This window comes from Perca flavescens, chromosome 3 (assembly GCF_004354835.1).
Source record: "Perca flavescens isolate YP-PL-M2 chromosome 3, PFLA_1.0, whole genome shotgun sequence".
Taxonomy (NCBI): domain Eukaryota; kingdom Metazoa; phylum Chordata; class Actinopteri; order Perciformes; family Percidae; genus Perca; species Perca flavescens.
The window spans coordinates 23,261,312-23,284,749 of record NC_041333.1 but is presented as its reverse complement, the minus strand read 5'-3'; the positions used below and the strand labels follow the sequence as shown (position 1 = coordinate 23,284,749).

General features: G+C 39.4%; 1 protein-coding gene across 5 annotated transcripts in view; it reads left to right on the top strand.

Moving 5' to 3' along the window:
• Window positions 1–23,438, top strand: part of zbbx (zinc finger, B-box domain containing) — a 55,139-nt gene that overhangs the window by 19,156 nt on the left and 12,545 nt on the right. For 4 of the 5 annotated variants that reach the window (XM_028574312.1, XM_028574314.1, XM_028574315.1 and 1 more), the window contains exons 8-17: window positions 1,220–1,435; window positions 4,132–4,348; window positions 5,355–5,381; window positions 6,399–6,558; window positions 11,206–11,306; window positions 16,814–16,935; window positions 17,144–17,196; window positions 17,762–17,970; window positions 18,754–19,608; window positions 22,317–22,546. In XM_028574312.1, the coding sequence (XP_028430113.1) occupies window positions 1,220–1,435; window positions 4,132–4,348; window positions 5,355–5,381; window positions 6,399–6,558; window positions 11,206–11,306; window positions 16,814–16,935; window positions 17,144–17,196; window positions 17,762–17,970; window positions 18,754–19,608; window positions 22,317–22,546 (2,190 nt within the window). The remainder of the gene's footprint in view (window positions 1–1,219; window positions 1,436–4,131; window positions 4,349–5,354; window positions 5,382–6,398; window positions 6,559–11,205; window positions 11,307–16,813; window positions 16,936–17,143; window positions 17,197–17,761; window positions 17,971–18,753; window positions 19,609–22,316; window positions 22,547–23,438) is intronic. The other variant, XM_028574313.1, reaches the window with a different exon arrangement.

Genomic DNA, 23,438 nt, shown 5'->3' with positions numbered 1-23,438 from the left:
CAGAACTGGGCTAGATCTAGGCATAAAACGTAATCTCCATGAAGGTGCTACAGGGCCAGCAATAACATACCGTATATCATATAATGAGAAAAAGGATACTGTAGCTTCCTAGCCTAGCCTGAATTTTGTCTTTCTCAAGCCCTTGGTGTCTCAGTTCCTCCCCATCTCCAAGACCTGTTTGTTTGTGTGTTTTTGTTGGACATAATCAAGGACAGGATAACAGTCTGCAGACAGGTTAACCTCAGCCGCCCTACTGGCCCGTGGTGATTAATGGAACAGAATAATGAATTCAGCCTGTGGAATAGAGAAAATCAATTAGCACTCATGAAGTGTGCTTCCCATTTTCTCTTGTCCATAAGTACAGTATGGAGATATCTGATCACATTCTGTGTGAATGAATGTTTTAAAAAAAAAAATAGTAAAGGAGGCTTGGTGTAGGTGTGATGCATTATTGGATAGAGTTCTCAATAGATCCATATTACTTTGTGGTTAAAATTGGATGTAGTGTAAAGGCAATATACATATAAAGTGTGGTACCAGCTTGGTTATGTGCCATTCATTACCAGTGTATTTCTGCACAGGCTCTTTGTGGTGCCATTTACATAAAATAAAGGTGCATACATTAACTCTATAAAATTGAGTTCATCATTGTGACTTTCAAGGTTATGCTAGTGATGTAGGTATTAGCATTTAAAATGATTAGGTTGTACCCACTAAATGGGGTTCATGGCAGCTATCTATAGTGGCCTTATCTCATTGCCTTTATGTCGTTACTGTAAATGAAGTAGAACTTGCTTGGTAATATACTTAATTTTATGAACATTTGTGGTAAAGTTGTGACTGAGTCATCTCTTTTGTCTACTGTTTGACAATTCTGACACTTTGTTGTTGTTGTTGTTGTTGTTGTTGTTGATCACAGTTTTAGGCAGTGGGGACAATAGCAACCGTGCTGATGAAGAGGCTACCGCCTCATTCCTGTTGCTTTATTCTTCTCACACAAAATGCACAGCTTTGATTAATAACTGACTAATTTCATTTCTATGCAGTATTATCTATTGCTTTTATGCAATGTATGCAAATTATTGTTTTTTTTCTCCTGCTATTTTATTTTGTGTATTTTAATTTTAAAAAATATATGTAAGTATGGGTCAGTTGCTTCCATTTTTCTCAGTAACAACAATGTTGATCTAATCTCATATACTATGGCCTTCTTTTACAGAAAGACTTACAGACCCATGTGAGCACTCAAGATGTGGTCAGCTGCTTCCAGAAACAGATTAACCCTAGCTCCTATCTCAGTACCTTTATTAATCCTAATCCTAATCCCAGTCCCAATTCTAATGCAATTACCGGTACTAGAAGAGGAGATCAGAGCCCAGAAAAAGGAACAGAGGCTGTGGCAAAACCTATGCAATTGCACCCTTATTCCAGCCAGGTAGGTGGTAATCTATACTGTTACATATGTAGTCATATACACCACTACATATGCTGTACATATATGTGATCAAGGGCTGAGTGTAGGATACAAAATACAGTTGTTTAGAAATACATTGACTCACTTAGGCATACAGTACTAACAGAACATACATACACAATATACAAGCACAACCACATCCAAATACTCCTCCTAACACCACATTACACAACACTGTAGGGACCACTATGTCAACCCATTCACTGATTTTGCTCCCCTGCAACTGAACATGAAAAGGTGCATTGTGTTCAGTTTTTGGTGACAAAGGATGAAAGAGAAAGAAAATGTTGAAATAACATGTTAATAATGATGAGTCATTACTGTTACTAAAAGATGTGGCAGTGGGAGTTGCATTAACACTGCTATCTGGGTGTGTGGCCTTTCTTGTGCTTCTTACTGTTGTTAGCATATGACAACACAAGAAAGGTACACACAAGTCAAGAATATGGATATGCAATTATTTTTTTTTATTTTTTTACAACAAACAAGAACTTTATTTTAGGGAACAGTGCAGAATCTTTAATTACAAATGTTACTGTTTAGCCGTATCTTGCCATTACAAGTTTCAACTTTGTCCACACTTCTTTAAAAACATAAAAAAAAAGACATTCCATAAAAAATTTGCTTTTACCAACAGTTGGTTTGATTTTTTTTTTCAAATGGTTATTGACTCGTGAATAAAACTTCTTTCTATTTAGAGTTTACTTGCTGTGACAAATCAGCAGAAACATGTCAAACAAGCCTTTGCACCGTGTGAGTTTTACCTCTGCACCCTGTGTGTCAATTGAAAAGCCTTCAAACAGACCCTAATTGACACTGTATCCACAGGCTTTATCTACAGGCAGGCTTCTGAACTGCATGTACCTTTGGACTAAAACATGCTCCCCAACAGTCTAGGTCTTGCAAAAACAGTTAGATTGACATTTCAGACTCTTTACACCACAGAGCTTATTTGACCTTATTCACACAGCAGTCATTTCAAACAGTTGGGATCAGAAGTTACTTTGAAGATCAGTATACTACAGTATATATATCAAACTGGTGTTCAATTGATACAGTATATTCAGACTTTAGATCAAGGGGGTAAGCCAGCCTCCGCAAAACGTACCTACTATGGAGCCGTTTTGATGCTAATAAGCCATCACCCGCCGTTAGCATTCCATTGACTGCCATTCATTTTGGCGTCACTTTGACAGCGAATAACTTTACATCTGAAGCGTTTAAAGACTTTATTTGTCCATTATTTATTTCTAAAGAAATATGACAATGTATAAAATGCTCCATTACCTTGTATCTCACGTTATGGCCCCGTAGCAGACGTTTTTATAAAAATAGGCTAACGATTGTGTCATAACCACGCAACTTTCTGTTGCACTGTAGATAAATTACCGTATTGTCAGGAGAAGCAATAATTAGCCTGTGCCCATGTTATCTCCTTACATATACCTACGCTCTCCCTCTCTGCAAGATTGGGAACGATTGAGATTTCTCTTGGCACAGCTACCAGAAGACTTACAACTTTCAGACAGGTTGCTCACGTCACATCTACGTCGTCAAGCTCAGTTGGAAGCTGCGCAGTAACACTCAGCGCTCACCGGAAAAGTGCTTCTAATAGACTTCACTGCTCTCCGTTGCAAGTCTACGGAGACGCTTTGTTCATTTATTTTACTGTCTATGCTTTAGATAGAGCCAAGACCTAAAACGTCACCAACATCAGAAGAAACTACAACAACTGTGGAAGTTAATATGTTTAAATACTGTCAATTATCTTAAACGGGCTGTATATGTAAAAATATGAACCCACTGCACAGTATACCGCTCAAGATTCTTGAGATCTTTATATACAGTATATATATATATACAAAGGGGTGTACATTGCACCCAATTTTCCTATGACCTATCTCCTATTTGAAAATTCTAAGACTACTTCTAATCTTTTATATAGAGGAGTCTAACTTAATTTTGATTTTCATGAGCTTGAGATGAGAACATGCTAACTACTGCCGAGTGCTAACTGATTATATACTTGTTCTGTGTGACACTTGTTACACGTATGTAATGTGCTAAATGTTTCAAAAATGTTTTACTACTAATATTACTCTGAAAATGAATATACATCATTAGGAACCACAAGGCTTTGAGCTCAGTCACCATTTGACATGTTTTCTGGAGTATGTGAGTAGAAACTGCGTTGAGAATATTTCAATTTTTGTTTAGTCCAAGCAAGCTACTTTTTAAAAGGTCTAATATGAAGATAGATATGTAAAGAGATACAATTTCCCCATCACTTTTTAACAGTGTTTCAACAAAGGTGTAGCCAAGGTCACAGCCAAGCTTGCTTGTGTGCAAAATGTAAAGGCATGTTTTTCCTTGCCCTTCCCTGGAGAGTCAGCAGACAATAGTGTGCCTGCAGCATTCAAAATCTCATTTACTGTCCCTTCTGTCATGTTGCACTTATCAACAAATTAATATTAACATTCCAAAGGGAAAGTACAGTACAAATAAGTAGTTTTTCTGTTAGTATATCAGAAAACAAGATGTGTGTGATTTATGGTAGCACTAACCTTTAGTAATGATATACATATACATTAGGGAAGCTAACCATATTTTGGCCATCCATTACTAACTAAAACCAAGAGATATTCTTTTTGTTGCAGGTGTTGGCTGTAGACCACAGAGACGAGGAAAAGGTGGAAATGATTGAAGAGGGTCAGGATGAGAGGCGATTTCCCACCTCTCTTCTTAGAGGAGAGTACAATGAGGAGGAGTCTGCGAGATCTTTCCAGGAAGCTCTGAAACAGTGGAGAGGAAAGAAGAGAGATGAAGCAGGAGAACCCAGGAGTGAGGATGCAATGTGGACACCCATCCGACCAGGTGATTCATACACAAGGTTGCAGGCTAACAGACATACACATACACACAGGATAAGGTTGGGTGTGGGATCGGGCTTATGGTGCAACCAGGTAACAAATAACAGGATGACCTGTTGGTTAGAAAGAATATCATGAACCTGTGCAATTTAGTGTAATGCATTACAAGTAAGAACAAATCATTTGCATGTTAACTGTATAATGTTGAATTGGAGTATCCTATCCTTTTCTCCCCTCTTGTCAGTCTCTCACCAGGGGGTTGGGTGATAACTCTGTGTTGTGTTGTCACTGTGAATGAACACTTTCACATTACCCATTGTCATTTGATTAATTATGTAGTAGCATACAAATATTGATTAGTGGAACTTTAAGTAAAAGTAGCAAAACTTTCCTTGATTAAAGCCAAAGCTCTGCTTTCCATTTTTTTTTGTAAGTAGTGGAGTATATATAATATATAATAGTATCCTATTTAATTTGTTTTCCTCTGTTTTACATGTAAAAGCTAATTCTACAAAGCACCTATAACTATCAGATGAATATATGAGTAAGAATTAAACTACAGTGTCTCCCTTACAAATTGCAACAGTTAAAGGAATGTTGGTATTTTTTAACCTGGACACTTGCATTTTTACTGGGTGTCCATTGACGGATTGCTAATGCCCCAAAGGGTTGCATCACAGCCCGGTTCACAGCTGCTGGTTACAGCATTCTCGCTTAATACTGGACCAAAAAGATTTTTCTTCACATTAGTCACCTACACACAAATGGATGGGAATATTGTGTCCAGGTTGCAAAATACTGGAAAGGTGGAGTCTGCAATTTTGTCAAATGCAGCAAATATTTACTCACAATCCGCTAGGGGCCCGTTATTTGTGTGCATATGTGTGTAATCTAGTGTTCATGCACAGCCCTGGCTCTTTAAATGAGAAACCAACTAAGTGGCTCAGACCGAACCACACAACACTATTCCGTTCGTGGTCTTACGTTCAAATATCAAAATCTTTCTCCAGAATCACAGACTTCACCTTTAAGTGCAGGTACGTCAAAATTGTATGTATATATACAGTAATACTTGAGGAAATGTTTTTTAATATATTCTTTCTACTTTTGCTCGCTAAATGCTTCTCTTCTTAGCTCTTCCTCTCTCCCGCTCTCCTCCTTCCATTCCATTTTCACCTACTCCTCAGCTTTCCTGCTCCCCCTCTCCCTGTTTGTGCTCTGATCTGTTAAGGCCTTATAGAAAGTGCTTACTACTGCAGTAGGAGGGTAATCCATGGCTGTAGCATATTGAGATAATTTGAGGAGTGTTCAGGGTGGCCCTACTCCACACCACAGCACTAATCGCCTCAGTTGTGTGTATGCGTATATGTGTACAAGCTCCACTGCGTCAGGCAATTTTCATGCCTTTTCACATATACTGGGTTTCTAAATGTGCGCATGTGCTACAGTGTTTCTGTGTCTAGGTTTATGTGGGTGTGTATTAAAAGTGCTATTATTCCAGGTTCTGTGTGTATGTGTCTAGGTGTTTGTGTGTTTTAGTGTTTTATTAGGCCTCCTATTTTCTTTGCTTTACTGCTTGGACAGACTCTGCTCCTCTCTGCTTTCACTCTGCTCTGCAAATTGCTACTAGCCCCTCCAGCCCTAATTATTTCTGTCAGGCCAATGGCACCCAGGCCCAATTTAAAGCCGCCACTGTGGACTGCCAGAGTGTCTGGAGTACAATCATAACATTTCTCTTTCTTACCTCTATCTTCCCTTTCTCTCATGCGCTTACTATGTTTCTTTTGTATTGTGTACATCTTTTTCTTATTCCCAGGGGGCTCTCTCCTGTCTGTTTGTGTTTTGACACTCTTGGCACAGTGACAAGGTGTTTTCTCACTTCATGAAGGGAGTGTTTTGAGAAAGGTGTTGAGAAGCTGGCGTATGATGTTTTTCTGTTCTCTTTTCTACCTTTGTCTGACTCCCTGTTTCCTTTTGGCTGTGTTTTCCTCCTCCTCTCTCTCTTACCTTAACTTTATTTTTGTGTGATCACCCCTTACCCCACTTTTCTCCAGTATCAGTGTCAGCTATGGCGACCCAGGCTGACCTCACTCCAGACAGAGGAGATGAAGGACGAGGAAGAGAAGGGGGAGAAGGGAGGGTACCTGTCAGGGTGGAGTTCACAGAAAACAGCCTTACCTACATGGATAGATTGCTTCTCAAGAAGCACCGCAGGTACACAGAAAGACAGACAACAATTTGAATGCACTACATATTCTAAAGCAGAGGCTTCTGTCATGGGGTTTAGGCAATGTGCTCCATGCGAAGCTGTGCTCTACATACTTTACGCATGTACTTAATACTACATACCATTATTACTTAGTATGCAGAATACTCAGTATGCACTGACAGCTTGTCTAAAAGTGTCTAAATTGGATCCATTCAGGCAGTGTCTACTGATGAATAAATAACAAAATAAATAGATATTTTTAGGAAAACTCAAAACTCGAAAGTTAGTTGTGCTAGTGGGCTTTCTTTCAACTTCAAGCAATATAATAAACAACTCCTCAGTGCCTCTCTGCTGTTCCATTACCTTGATTTCTTCATGTTCCCTTCCTAGTGCCAACTGATGTTTCTAAGCCCTTGCAATTGCTTCTTCAAAAAATTGGATGATTTCCAAGTATTCTAGTATGGACTACTTTTTCTTAGAGGGCTTATATGTTATAAACTTACTGTATCTATGATTAGTCAGGTTAAAGTTCATTGAGTACTATAGAGAATGGCTGAGTGATGTGTATATAATGCAGGATTTTACTAAAAACAATGTATAGACTAATACAAAAGTTATTCCTCTCAATCATCACTTATGACCTGCTAGAAGTGTGTGGTCTCTGTATCTGCGGAGACCCTGCTTATATTTTATCTTTTCTTTTTCTTTTGCAGCGTGCAGGTGTCACGCCCTTCTAGCTCGCTCGACCAACGCTGCACGCTCTCTCTCTCCCCCTCTCTCTTTCTCTCTCTCCCCCTCTCTCTTTCTCTCTCTCTCTCTCTCACCATCATGTCTACATGTGCCCATGAACATTAGACCATTGCAGTACACATGCACACACACAGTTTACACAACAAGCTCTACTTCTCACATCACGCACACCTTCTTTTTGTTGCCATTTCCATTACTGAGGACACAAATACATCCACATGTGCCCACACAGTTTTCACATCACACACACCTCTCTTGCCACCACACATGCCTCTCCTGCATCTCCTGCCTCTCTGTAATCAGCCTACATAAGCCACCAGTGTAATAGGAGTTTCTCAGCACTTATTGTGCAGTAGACTGCCTGAGGGCCTGGCTTCAGCAGGTCCCATCATTACAGCCCTTTATTTAAGCGGCTCCTTTTGGGCTGAGTAGCCCACTGGAGAGCAGGCCAGAGGAGAGGAGAGCAGACTGTAGTTTTAGGCCTGCTGACTGCTTGAGCTGGAATGTTTTAAGTCCCCAGCTTTAGCAGCCTTTAACTCTGGAATAAACTAGAGAGACAATCTAGAGTGCAATAAGCCTGCAGTGGTGATGGTGGCAGAGCTTAATGGAGAGACAGAAAGACTAGCTGGCTGGCAGAAAGAAAGAGTGGGAGGATGAATTTTAACAAGTCTCTAAAATAATGGGAAAGAGAGTGAAAGGAGGAGGGAGCGTGGGGGAGGAAGGAGTTTAAAAGAATTTGCTAAAAGTGCTCAGCTATATTAGAGGCATAAATTCTATCACCTTGTTAGATTTGTGGGTGGCGTGCAAGTTACAGAAAGCAAGCTTGTAACCAGGGGGGCATCAATCTGATTTCCTGAGCTGGCTGGGCAGTGTTGGTGGGCTAAGTGAATGCTAGCCCTTCCATCAACTGTCAGCAACAAAGTATCTGTGATCAAGGCACTGAACCCTGGAATAAAAGTCTGAACAGGCATATAACTGAGATCTGAACTGGCCTAGAGCTACGTCTGTAAGACCTTACCTGACTGCATCCTACGTGTAATACCAAATTTGCAACTTAAATCTGGTCCAATGTGATTTTTGTTATTTTTTTATCCAAGGAAAAAGACATGTGGTTACTTGTGATTGCTTTAAAGTAAAGGTCATCTACAAGGCTTTCTCAAAGTAAAAAATAACTTACATGGGAGTCACACTGTTACACAACAAGACATAGTAACCTGCCTGCCCATAACACAAGCCATAGAGCCATTATTGGCTTATTCACACAACTCCAGTGGGCTGATGATATTGTTCCAAGTCTGTGTATGAAAGGAATAAGGGCAGAGCCATTAGGTTATTAGCTTGAAAAGAACTCTCGTTGTTATGCTTGAGCATACACAGTAGATTTCAGAATGTCACGATACAACTCTATCAACAAAAATGTCAAAACGTCTATTGTTTTCTTTACATTGTTTCTCCACCGAGATCTTTTATTTTTATTTATATTTGACTATAAACTGTTAATTGTGTTTTATAGTAAAAGACTGGTCTGAAGCACCTAATTTGACCTGTGCCATACAGTTACTTTACTTAGAGCTAAAGTTTTACCTTCAAGTACAGAAATGGAAGCTTAGCTAGTTAGAGTAATGGATGAAATATCACCAAAGATGTTGAGGCTTCCATAAAGCACTTTTGGTACAAATGTCAAATTTGATTGAGCTAAGCCACTGTCCACAAAGTAAATATAGCACTAATAATGGTCCTATTGAAGGGCTCATTGCTGTCAAAATCCCTCTTGCTTTAACTTTGCTTTATTGTGGAGAAGAGATCTTTAAAAAATGCTTAAACCAAAATGAAGTATTGTTTCTGATGAAGTATCATAAATATAATTGACAAGCTGAGAGAGCAGGTCTTATACATCACTCAGCGTTGCCTCCCATTCACTCAGTTGCATGCAAATTGCATTCAATTGCATTGCAGTTATACTGTATCTCATTTGCTCATTTTTTAGAGAGACTTATTAATAATTTGCCGCTGTATTAATTACTGTAGGGAAGCACTTCTCTTACAGGGTGCAGGCTAATTTGGTAGGGATTCAAAATACTTCTCAAGAACACTTCACCAGTGTTGTTTTTTTGCCTTTGTGGATTTGTAAACCAGGTTCAATTGGTTGAAGATCTCTTTATCAAACATGTATCTCCAAAGGGAGGTAAAAAATGCAAGACCCCAAAAAAGCAATATGCTTCTTTTTCCTGGGCTCTGGCAAAAGCCTAAGGGCCCTATCTTGCACTCTCAGCCTTTGTACACCGATGCATGTATGATTCCTATTTTGCACCCGACGCACAACGGACTTTTCCCTCCACAGACGTACGTCGGTAAATTAGGGATTGTATTTGCGCTCCCGGGGGCGGTTCAGCGAAATTAGGAGGTGTGTTCAGGCGCAAACGTTCCCTGGTGCTATTTTGCAGTTTCAGAAAACAATTCCACCACTGACCAGGAAAAACCTGGTCTAAAGTCAGTAGCGCGTTATTCAGATGCTATTTTAGGGCCGCATGCTTGGCCATAATGTAGCGTGCGCACAACGCGCATACGCTTTGCTTCTCTCATCTACATGGACGTTGCAATTCCCATTTTTGCAAACCATACATAATTACAAAAAAAAATATGACTGAAAATGCGCTTCAGGTGTTTGGATAGGTCAGGAGGCACTTTACAGTACAGTCCTCAAAAAGTCTCAGCATTCTTAGTGGCTTGTTGTGTTTTACACAACATTTCCATAAATCATGGATGTGTTGATGACATAAATGAGGAAATATTAGAGGACTTAAGGAGACGTGATGTTGAACTATGGCGGGATTGGACACTTGAGGGTCCGGGAGTGGCAATGCGCGATGTGCTCCTGGTGGAGCGGGTGGACGGAGATGGAGTGGGGGGAGGAGGAAGGGGCACAACAGGAGCAGGTGGTGCGTTTGGAGGCCCAAGCTCCATGGATGCAGCAATCCTCTCCAGACTTGAGGAGATGCGCCCGAGAGGCCGCAGCAACATCGCCACCCGGTCAAGACGGGCATTTATTACTTTACTGCATCCCGGACAACTCCCGCTGGCGTGCGCCAGGCAAATCCACTGTCATAATAGCAATCCGCCATGGAACAAGCGCGCCTGCTCTTAAAGGGAATGTGAGATGATGCTCTGATTGGTTATTTTCACGTTACGCCCAAACCACACCTAGCTACTTCATACCAACCCATTTTAGATTTGCATTGGAGCGCAAGAGTCATTTATGACATATAAACATCTTTTTGTATTCTATTTTACCTGGAAACGCTTCCAACACGCTTGCGTGTTGCGTGAAAAATAGGCGTTGGTCCTATTTCTAGCATGCACGCGTTTTCGTGCGTGTTATGCAGGCAGTGTGCAAGCTCTAACCTGTTAACATGGGAGCCGAAATAAAAAAAAGGACACGCCACGCAGCTGACATGCTCACGCCACACAGCCAGTGTGTGGCCGGCCTAAGGCTAGTGAGGCTACTGCATGTAGCAAGTACTGTAAGTAAAACAAATAGTGATAGTCAGAAAAAGGGATGTGAGGTACAGGATTAAACAAGAGCCTCTGAATACATTAAAAAGACAGAGAAAAACATAAAGGGAGCCAACGTGAAGGACTGTTTGGGTGGGGCTACAGCTGAATGATTTGACAAGAGAACAAAACTAAAAAGCATCCATGCAAACATCAATACATCCACCTATCCATTCAGCCATCCAGGTTTCAGGATAAGAGAGTTAAAGAAAGAGAGCATGGGACTGAAAAGAGGAAAATAAGACAATTGTTACTCAATCAATATTATTGTTTTGTTTGGGGTCAGGCCTAGAGTGTATGGTTTATGTTTTATTCCATATTCATGTATATTTATCATTTTATGTTTCCAGAACACCAATCGAAACCTATCGTCCATCGTTGGCCTTCGGTACGGATTTAAAATCACTACCTAACACAAACACTGGGGAGAAGACTGCAAGCAGCCTAACAGGTAAAACATGTGTGAGACATACACACACACACACACACACACACACACACACACACACACACACACACACACACACACACACACACACACTGTTAGCCATTCGCACCTTTTGACGTGTTGTGTGCTCTTGCTGTACATGCCTCCTTTCTGATATACATACCGGAACAGGCTCTTAGTCCAAAGAAGCCGCTACGGACAAAGTAGTTTGACAGATGACTTGCACACACACACACACACACACACACACACACACACACACACACACATCAGACACACATATACAAACACACAATAGCAAAAGTAAAAAATCTCTCCTTCTCAGCGGGTCAGACGTATCAGTGCCTGCCCATCCATCCGAGGCGGTCTGACGGGTAATCACTGGCTGTGATTGTGTGGGCAGAGGGCCGATAGAGGTGGCTCATGCCTGACAGGTTGCACTCTGCCTGGGTAAGGAATGGGGCATGGAGAGGGGTTGGGGGTTGGCCTGTAGTCTGAAGCTCAGGGCCTGGAGCTCATCAGTCAGGGGAGTGTCCTGGCTGTCTGGCCCCCAGCCGAGGCTGTCAGGAGACGGGTAGACCACGGTTATCTCTCCCCTTCCAAACCTCTGGACCCTGGGGCTGTCAACTGCCTCTCATCACATCAATCAACATTCACTCCAATCCCGACCTTGTCAGGATCTGCAAGTCCTTGCTTGCCCCTTTTCTCATAGCTGTCTATCTCAAATAGTTGTTTTTTTTCAAAGTCTTTGAGGTCAAAATGGTTCCCTGTGCTCCCCATAGAAATGTTTAATATTTGACAAGGAAACCACCCAAATTTGACACAGTAAGGTGCATAGTTTTGACTAATATTATTTAGTAACTGGAGTGTTCTTAAAGGACTAGGGTACATATTATGAGTTAACTATATCTCTTGCAGCTCTAAACTGTGTCTGGTCTAATGAATCAGTGATGCCTTAACAACAGTCTAAAAAGTAACTATACAGTTTGAAACTGCTCCTGTCTCCTAACTATTACAACTTTTACAGATAGACAGCTTTGTACTTTTCTCACTTCTTTCTCTCACTTTCCCAGCATATTTAATAATGCCTGCCATTCAACCATGGGTTGCACTTTTATAAATCCCATTCAAAACATACTAATCACTCTCTTGCTTCCTGAATTCTGGTTGATTCTTTAAATAAGCTTTAAGCTACCAGTGTGACAAAGGACTTGATTACACAACATTTACTTGTTTTTCACAAGACACAGACATGAAATTCAAGAATAACCTCTAGATAAATAGTAAGAAAGCTATTAGCGACCAGAATGTTTCCGTCAGATCTTGGACTTTATGAGGCTGAAGGCTTTAAGTTCAGTCGGAGACATTAACTTCAGAGGATTAGACCATTTGTTGCAAGTGGTTACATAGTTTTATTTTGGGAAAAATGCTCTTTTGGAGGAGCTCCCCAAAGGAGGAGTTCTTAACCTTTTCAATTGCATGACCCAGTATTCTTAGTTGCAAAATTCTCATTAACCCAACGTTCACCCAGACCTTTGACAATTTGTTTCGTGAATCTGAGTATGGTACACTTTTGTCATACTTTTTCAAGGGCATGAAGGGTTGTATCAAAATATATATCAAACAAATATAAGTATACCAGGAATCTTCCTACGCCACACTTCCTAACATAAAGACAAACAGGCAGATGTGCACTTATCTTAGGCAACTTCTTGTTCCATCGCATCTCTGTGGCTTTCTCAAACTATTCGTAGTTAAAGTGGTTATTTTACTCAAGCTCTTAAATAGACTGATCCTTGTCTACTAAAACCACAGTTATTCACATCATGAATTTAATTTCTCTGCTCACAGTTTAATAATTGACATTCCATTGTTTCAGTGATATGCAGATGTGAGGAAGACAGCGATGTCTTTGGGAAATATAGAGCTGTTTAGCAGCTGATAAACTATTCCTTCCACCTGCTTCAAACTTTGCCAACGTATGCCAATTACAACAGGTTGCCGAGTTTCTCCTCCTCTCCTGTCTCTGAATATGAAAGGGTGGGCTATGAGTGTGCCCATGAATAATAAAAGCTGTTTTCCGGCATCATGTGGGGAGCTCTCTCTTGTTTTAAATTCTCATTTTCCTGAGCTGTCAGACCCATGTGGTGATGTGATAGAAGGATTGTTAGTATGAGAGAGAGAGGGAGGTGGCACAGACAGGTAACTTGCAGTACGACAGAAAGACACAGACTGAACAATTTACAGCTCAAGGCAAAGAAAATGAGATTTCAACATACATTGTGTTATTTTTATTGTCACAACAAATTAACTATAAATTGTGAAGTATAGTAAATAATATTTTAAGTGTTGAATATGTGTTATGTGCCTAACATATGTATCACTTCTTAAATTACCATGTGAGTTGAACTTATCTGTAGATAATCATGTAGGCATACAAGTGCTGTAGATTACCACATGTCTGCTGTAGGGCTTGACATTAACTTTTTGAGGCACAAGTACATTTACGTTTCACTTGTCCATGCATAAAAGTCACTTGTCCGGGTAAAGATTCATCATTTTATAAAAAAAATTGTGTTTTGCTAATGCAGAATTTGAACAAACCATTGAAAGCATCCAAACACTATCAACATTAATACAATTCTGTTGAAACAGTAGAAACAAACGTGCCCCAACAATAGATTTCCCCTTCACCAAGAAAAAAGGATCTCCAGACTCCATAATACAAAGTAATATGTTGCACGCCGGTGTGCAGAAGTTAATATATTGAGATTCTAATTCAATATTTTAAAGTTTGTCATTACTTTCAGATTCCTAGTCAATATTCTAAGTTACTTAGTCAATATATTGAGATACTAAGTCGATACTTTGAGATATTGAGTCAATATATTGAGATTGTAAGTCAATATTTTAAATGTTCTTATTGGTTTGAGATTCTTTGTCAATATTCTGAGTTACTAAGTCAATATATTGAGATACTAAGTCAATATTTTGAGTTAAATCAAAATAGTGAGATATTAAGTCAATATATTGAGATACTAAGTCAATATTTTGAGATAAGTCAATATATTTAGATACTAAGTCAATATTTTGAGATAAATCAATATATTGAGATACTGAACAATATAGTGAGATATTAAGTCAATATTGAGATACTAAGTCAATATTTTGAGATAAATTAATATATTGAGATACTAAGCCAATATATTGAGATAAATCAATATATTGAGATACTGAACAATATAGTGAGATATTAAGTCAATATTGAGATACTAAGTCAATATTTTGAGATAAATTAATATATTGAGATACTAAGCCAATATATTGAGATTCTAAGTCAATATTTGACATTTTCTCATTACTTTGAGATTCTTAGTTTATATTCTGAGATACTAAATCATTATTTTGACCAGAGGTAGTGGTGACTTGAACTTCTACTATATCTAAAATAATTTTGTAGACATAACAATGGAATTTGCCACTAAATGTTGGTGTTAACTTTTTTTATACAATTTCACAAATTTCTACCCGGCAGAGGCTGATTTACCGAAAGGATCCTTTTAGAAAGGTGTAGCTACTTTACAGTTGATTATTACCTGATATTTAATCTGCATATTTTATTTATTATTTTTGTTCAAAAAGGAGCAAAAAAAAACGACATTATAGAACGGCTTGTTTATTGCTAAGGAAAAATCAAATGATTTATTAAAAATGTAACAACAATAACTTATAAAAAATAACTTATTTCACCAGTAAGTTCCTGTTAAACGACAAAAACAACCACTGGATAGGAAAAAGGGTATTTTACAACAACTTTGAATGCAGCACGACGCTGGTGGGGCGAATTTCAAGTGAACGCAACATCTGTGTTTTTCCGACAACAGCAGCGGCACACTGTCATATGTTCCTCTTCAGTGAAATACAGACACACTTTTACACAATTTAGCTTTCAGCATTTTAACTGTTTACTCCAGCTGCTAGCTAACGATAGGCTAACGTTACTTGCTGTTGAGTGTAGTGTTAACTAGCGTAACATGCAGCGATGTTTAGGTTGCCTCTACCGTCCGTTTTCGGAGCATCCGAGAGAAGCGCAGGCATTTCAGTGGCACCGCGTTGCAATTCGGTCCGGTAGACAACGGTCGTTAAGGCACCGGTGCCGTATTAGCACCGGGTCTCTCCTTTTCTGTCAACGATGTTACGAGGAGGTAACGTTAAGGCGGAGTTAGTTAGCAAGCTAACGTTAGCTAACTAACACCGGCAGGTTCACCGTGCTTTCATGCTGCATTGCTTACAGAGAACGAGCTGAACAGCGGGCTGGGTCTAACGTTAGCGGTCCGCTGACCGGGATTGCGGGGAAAGAAATTATTGTTTCAAATCGGTAACATAGACGTAATGAGTGGCACATGACGTGAACTAAAATGGCATTTTAGTTTGTTTGAGTTTTAACTTGTCCAGTGGGACAAGTACATTTCTCTTCCACTTGCCCTACAAAAAATCCACTTGTCCCGGACAAGCGGACAAGCCTTAATGTCGAGCCCTGTGCTGTCTTTTGTGCAGCGGAGTTTTGTCATCAGAAGAGAAACCACTGTTTATCCCCTCCTGTGTCAGCAGCACCTTTCAACTGAAACAAGATAATAAATGAATACAGACCCAATTGTGTAGCTCTCTATGACCCCTACCTCTGATTCCCAGAGGAAGAGGGTGGAAGACAAGAAAATGTCCATATTGGTATCAAGGGTCCGGCATGTCCACTGGCATTTTGAGTTTGTATGTTACAATTTCTTTACTTGGTTTATGTCATTGTAATCCATCACATTAACCAGCTCTAATTGCCTGGCCATTTTTTTTATTAAAAGTGACAGTGAAGTGTCTCTCTGACAGTTGAGGTGATTTAAACCTGAAGCATGGAGGTGGATGTGTGAGTGAAGAATTGACAAAAAATGTTTTAAAAAAAACTTTGATGAAAGTATAATTCAACTCAAATCGTGTTATGAATATTTGTTATTGTGAATATTTTTATATGTTATTAACTGATCTGTGATAAAAACAAGTTTAAATTGATTCTCTTGTTTAGCTTTTAGCTGTCCATCTGTTGTCATTCAAGTTTGCACTGAGTCACCTTCATTGCTGCCAAAGCATAGCAAAGCTTGATAGATAAGTTGGCTGGATGCCGAAAGTTGAGTGTTGACCTGAGGGGCAAACAGAAAGCTGTAAGGATTGTAGATTTGAGCTGTGAGTGATACATTGGCCAGTATGCATGTTTAATTACAGTATAAATTCTACTGTCATTGCAACCGTTGAATGATTTCTTGAATCAATGATCATTTTAGCATGAAAGAGAAAATGAATCAATAGTTTCTGTGGCTATGTATTCTTAAAATAGCTAAAAAAAGCAGCCCTAACCTTACGTCATCCCTAACGTTGCAACTCCCTCTTGCCCTGTCTTGATTTTGTGTGTGTGTGTCTGTGTGTGTGTGTGTGTGTGTGTGTGTGTGTGTGTGTGTTTATAGCTCAGGAGGAGGATTTTCGTCGCTACTGTGCGTCATTGTTTGCTGTCCCTGTCAGCAGGGGCAGGACTGAGCCTCAGATTACTTCACCTGAACCGTGCCTCGTCATAGAAGTCCTGGATGAGGTGAGAATGACTGAAGCTTTTCATTTTAGCAAACGTGTTTTACCTACATGAACACACACTGAACACAGTGGATCTAAACAGGGCAAATGTGGGAGTAGACACAAACCTGCACACAAAGCTCACAGACGACCTCCATATTCTTTCTTTCCATTTCTCTCTTTGTCTGATTCACTTCTGTGACAACGCTGTTGTCTTTTGTTTTCTACAGAGAGACAAAGATGGGATTTTTGTTGCTGAACAGAGGACAGACAACAACAGAAAGTGAGCCAAAGTTTAAAAAAAAAAATTTCTACTGTGACCTCACAGGTGCCTAGCATATTCACACTGACCTGTGTGAAAAATCTTAACTGGCTACGTCTGTCTAATACATAGACTGTAGGAGAGAACAAGGCTTTTCATCTACAGACAAGGGAATTGGTAAACAATCATATGAACAGTGGGTGTCCACTTGATTAAATTAGCTTTTTTATTCCTTTTGAGACAAAATAAAAAAAGAGAATTATCATCACATCCAGTCACCTCTTAATATATGATATGATACATATGGGCATGGACATCCTGACACAATAGAAAGAGCAGTGTTGTGGAGGTTGGTGTCAATAGTCAAAGATTGGGGCGTAAACATCTCAACATTACTAGCATGCATTACAATTCTGTCAGTGTTTAATAAGGAATTTTCTTATTAAAGAAAATCTGTTAATTCTTTCAAAAGGTTGCTAGTATTTTCAAGTAGAACAATGTCGAGTGCCAGGAAAAACTCATGTGTAGCCATAAGGAGGTGTATATGGACTCTCTCTCACACAAAGCCTTTTGATTTCCCACACAGGGTTCCCTCTGTTCAGCAGGTCCTCAGTAAGCTAACACTTGTGCCCCAAGTGGGATTAATCAGCAGTGGGGCCTCAAGAGTCAGCTACTCTTCTCAGCTCAGTTCAGCACAACCATCCAGGCAGTCTCGAGCACCAGCACAACCTAAAGCAGCTCAAAAGCTCCATCTATCTGAGCCTCAGACTTCACAAGCAGAACACTCTATGAAATGTGAGCTTTGTGTTTTGTTTTTTTATGAGGATGAGTAAAAGGAAAAAGGCTTTGTTTTTTTTTGTTTTTTACAGAAAGCAGATTCAATGTTAGATATTATTATAGAAGTAAAAAATGTTTGGTTGAAAATTTCAGAGCAAAATACAGAACTTCAGATAACTGTGGCTGTATAACGTGTCCAGTTTTCAGTAAGTAAGGCTGTATCATATGAAATAAGCTCCAAGAACCAGTGGTGGTTTGTGATGACACCAGTTTTGTCATGTCAGGTGTTAGAACATTGTTGTCTTTTACACATGCAGGTCAGTTGAAAAAAGGTGATTTGATCATGTCTATTAAATATTGGCCACCATGAAAAATATAATGACATAATTGGATGTTAGTGGTAAATCAGTATTGAGCAGCACAGCCCTTAGTCAAGGACAAACTTAAAGGAGAATTCCGGTCGATTTCAACACGTAGCTCTGTTGTTTGTAAATCTGGAGTGCTGTCAGTAGCGAGAAAAACGAAAACAATTGTTGCTGCCTACACCGTGTTATCCTCCTGCTAGCGTTAGCACCCAGGAAACTGAAACAGGGCAAATTTTAAATGTGCTTTTAAGCCTTTTAAGATGTTCGAAATGTCATTAAAAGTGCCTACCCATGTGAAGTGATTCCTTCCAAGTGAACACAGTGAATCTGACTACAATAGATGTGAAAGAAATGCATGAAAGTTGTGCTAATTCATACCTCTGTTTTGCGAAAGCAACTAATATCCTTGTTGTTGTTTGTCTTATCTTTTGCACAGCATCGTCCTCTAAAAGTAAGCCATCTGCATGCACCATTGCTGAGATTTCAAGGACTTCACAAACATCAATCAAGACACCAACCTCAATGTTACAAAAGCCCAAATGCCCTTCCAATGTCCATAAATCAAAACCTGACAGAGGATCATTAAAACTTTTGTCCTCCCCCTCCCTAGTACATTCCCAAACTGAGATCCCTGTCCCGTATCCACCTGATGTTTCTCATTTGGCTAGTACCAGACCTCCAATTCCAGAAGAGCATTTCTCTCCTTCTCCATCCATATCCTTCTCCCTTAGGTCTACGTTCACAGTCTCACCATCAAGCTCCACTGAGTCAACCTTATTGCCCAGTGTTTACCAATCAACCTCATTACAAAAAGGCTCAGACTCATCTCCATTACCAGAACAACCCCAATCTCCCCAGTTATTCCCAGAACCAATCTCATCACTGAAGCCTTCCCAATTGCCCCCAAGCAATCTGGAGTCCCCAAGGCAATCCAAACATTCCTGCTGTGACACAGAGTCTCTCCTATCAGAGAAGCATCTCCAGCTGCCTTTGTCACCTGTATCTTCCAGTCCAAACCCACCACCAAAACCATTGGAACCAAGTCCACCTGTAAAAATCTTATCTAGTTTATCTCTATTTAACAAGTCCCCTCCAGATGCATATTTTAGTTGTGGGTCAACTCCAAAAACAGAGGATTCTTCCATTTGTATGGCCTCTACCCCCATCTCTGGCGAACATGAATCAACTCAGGATATGCAGTGTATCTCATCACTTCCATCACATTTCTTAGATGTCATCAAGTATCCCCCTTTAGCTTTGAAAATGGAAGAGAACGAAGAGCTATCCACGGGTAAGTGAATAATAATAAAGACCTCTCTTTGTATATTTGTGTGTGCATTTATAGTGTTGAGATGGTGACAAGAGCACAAATTAGACACAATTTCAACTTTTTTTATCATGAAATGGTTGCTAATGGTTAATAAGTTTACAAATGATAGGAGATGGGCTAGATGTAAACTATTTTACTATGTATCAAAAATTCAGAGAATTTCTTGAAAGCATTATGTAAAGGCAAGGCGACTGTTGAGCTGATTATTTGGGCGTGACGACTGATAGGACCAAATTATACCGGTCTGTTCCAGTCTGGGTCATCTGGTGTTGACAGTCGGCAGATAAAATCATATAGTGTGTGATATGTAAAGATTCTAATCTTGAGTCTTCAGTCACTGCAAGTAGTTCTTAAAAAGATATTTTAAAACATGTTTGATGTTTGCGACTGACATCTGCGGCGGTATTTTGCTCAAGGGAGAAATAATACCAGTCTGCGCCTCTCCATCCAGGATCTCACCCAACTGCTGCACCTTTGTCATTCCTTTTGGCCTTTACAGCACAAATTGCACTGCATATAAACAGTGCAAGCTGCTGGAAGCCGTCTATGTTTGTTTTGGTACAAGAACACGCTGCATTTGGTGTTCTCACACATTCGCGGGGTCGTCTACCGCCAGAACTCCAGTCATAGTTACTGACCAATCATTCCCAAGCTTAACCTGTCTTACATGCAGTCTGGTTTTTGTTCTTGTTATGGTTGTTTCACCATACTTAAGCTTCTTAACTGTTTGATGCACCACTACTTTGTCATACTGTAGTAATGTGATTTGGGCTTCAGCGTCTGTACTTGGACTTTGGGTACAGACAAAGCTCCTCACTATTTCCATGAATAACAACACATAAAATCAGAATTCAGTCCTCATACATTCATGTCAATGCCAGTGACACAGTTCCTTGCTCAGTTGGTCACTTGGTTGGTTCCTAATTCCTCATTATTCCAAAAACATTTGCCAATTTACACTTAATAATATTACTAATTAACAGCTCCAACTAAGATCATGTAATTGGGAAAGAACATCTCTACCTCTAATCTCATGGCATAGATCTTAAAGAAGTGGGGTTTTTGGATAATTTCACCTTCTACTCTATGAGTCATAGTGAATATGAAAAACTCTAGCAACTTGTTGTATTATCGAGAACAACTTTGTTGTCAAGGCCTCCTTTTTGGCTGGACTTGATCACTGAAAGTCTTAGAAAAACAAAAACTAGATGTAATGCTTAAATTAAGTTCTTGATCAACCTGCTGAAGGCCACAACTACTTCCAAAGGCAGACAAGCAGCATGATAATAGACTCAAATGTTTTGGATTTCACAATTCAATTGCTCCTCTTTAGTGCTAGAAATGCTGCTAGAATTCTGACCTTCGCCAGTTAAAAAAATGATTAAAACAGTTTTAAGCCGGTAAATGCTGTACTGTGGCTAAATCCTGCAGCTATACCTTGCAACTAAAGGCAAATGTGCTATATACCCATCCACCTAAACGTACTTACTTTCCACTGCACCACTACTATTTGTAGTATGCCTCCATCATGCAGTCTATTTGTAGTTGTATCTCATACATTGATTTGATACATTTTGCATTTTAAGGCAGTATTATTAGATTTCCAGAGACCAAACAATCATTTATGGGGAACAAGATTTGGGTTACAAAAGAAAGAAAGAAACATTCCTAGTTATGGGTGGAGAAGCACAGGTCTTTGCAGTAAAGTGATTCCTGAATCCTGATAGAACACTTTGTCATGCTACATTTTGCCTGAACACAGTTCTCAATTGGCAGGCAGTTTATATGAGTGAAATGCTTGTGGATCTCAACAATAATGGCTTCCTTTTATAACACTGAGCTATCAAAGACAATTTAGATCCAACCATAAAAAGTGTTCTTTAGGTTTTAAGTACCTGACATGATGCTACAGCAGACATGGAGGTAATTGCACTCTAAAGAATGGCCCTGAATTCCCCTTAGCATACAGCACACACATTAGGATTCAGTGATCCAGATACACACTTATTTCTCTTACTGTACATGCAGGTGTACACACACACTCAGACACACACACACACACACACACACACACACACACACACACACACACATTCACTCTAGAATACTAGATACATATGTAAAGGAAATGGGTTTGAAGTGTTTTTTACTGAATTGCTGAAGTACGCTGTATGAGTGTCTGTGTGCACATTCCAAAGTGATGCATGGGTATGGTTTGCTGAGGGCAATTTTCTTTTTCCAAAAAACATCTGGGAATATTTTTTATATGTCTCTTTAGAATAAAAAAGTGTGCTAAAATCTGGCCTTTAAATAGATAACCTTTTGCTTCTTTCTTCTCAGTCACACTTCACACTTCAGCTCTGTGTTTTCCTTCTTCCTTTGCATCCTTCTAACCCTTCACTTCCTACAGCTGGGACTGAAAGCCTGCTTTATCATCTTAGAGCTTGATGCACATGTTGCGATGTCAGGGACATTTTTCATTGGATTTTAGAGAGTTGCTCCTTGCTTCAGTGATTCAAAGCTTAATACATTAAGGACAGTCAATGTGTTGATACCATTTACCTTGAAAGTCACGTTGTTTTTATGGATATAATGCTTTTTCTTTTTAGATTATATATGTTGAAAAAAAATCTTAAAAAATATGTTTCTGTTTTTTTTTTTTTATGAAGACAGTAGTGATGAAATGTCCAGTGATAGCCTGGGTCTGGCTCCACATGAGGAAGACTCTTCAGATGAAGAAGCACAGATGCACGGATGTTTTACGGGAGGGAGATCCAGAGAAGAGGAGCAAGGGAATCCTGCCATATCTCATACAGAAGATCCCTTTGTTCCTGCAGATGCAGACAGAGAAAAGGATTTGCAGACTGATGAGCAAGAACAGCTGTCAGAACCATCCATGGTAACATGTTTCCATATTCCCACATGCTTTTTGCTTCTTGGAGGAAGAACCTTGGGCTAGAGAGCTGTAATAGCACTGTTTTCTGGGGAGCACAAAGCATATTATTATTTCACATGGCTCAAATGTTTATAACAATCACCCGTCAATACAAAAGAGATTTCACTTTATACCAGTGATACTAACATAAGCCTACCCTACATTTAATCCATTATTTAGTCCATTTGCAGCCATTGCCTACCACTTTCAAAAGAAGATGCCAAAAGAAAATAGCAGTTAGGTAAAATATTAGAAAGCATGAAATCATTGTTCCACTTGTTCAAAGTGTCCAGGAATATGGTGACAGTACTCAACACTTTTGATAAGATTCAATTCAATTCAATTTAATTTAAAGTGTCAAATCATAACAGAAGTTATCTCAGGACACTTTTACAGATAGAGTAGGTCTAGACCCAACAATTCCCCCCAAGATCATGCATTTGGTGCGACAGTGGCGAGGAAAAACTTCCTTTTAACAGGCAGAAACCTCGGGCAGACAGCTCTCAACCTCGAGCGGTTCGGGGAGAGGGAGAGAGAGAGAAAGAAAGAGATACAGAAATATGACTCATAATAATTATATCATTAGACATCACACTCACAGCCACCCTTGTTTTTAATGCAGAGGTCACTAATACAACAAATTTTATAGGCACACACAATTTGTGACTGCATAAAAATGGAATGCCTTGTATAATTAAATGAGGGCGGAAGAAAAGTCACTGATTTGATAACTTTTTTTATGGATATGACATTCGATTGCTAACAAATGAATGAAATAATGACCAAATAGGCCGTAATTGTTATGTGCCAATATGTTAAAGTTTGTCTTTTAAGCTGGGTAATAAAATTAATGAAT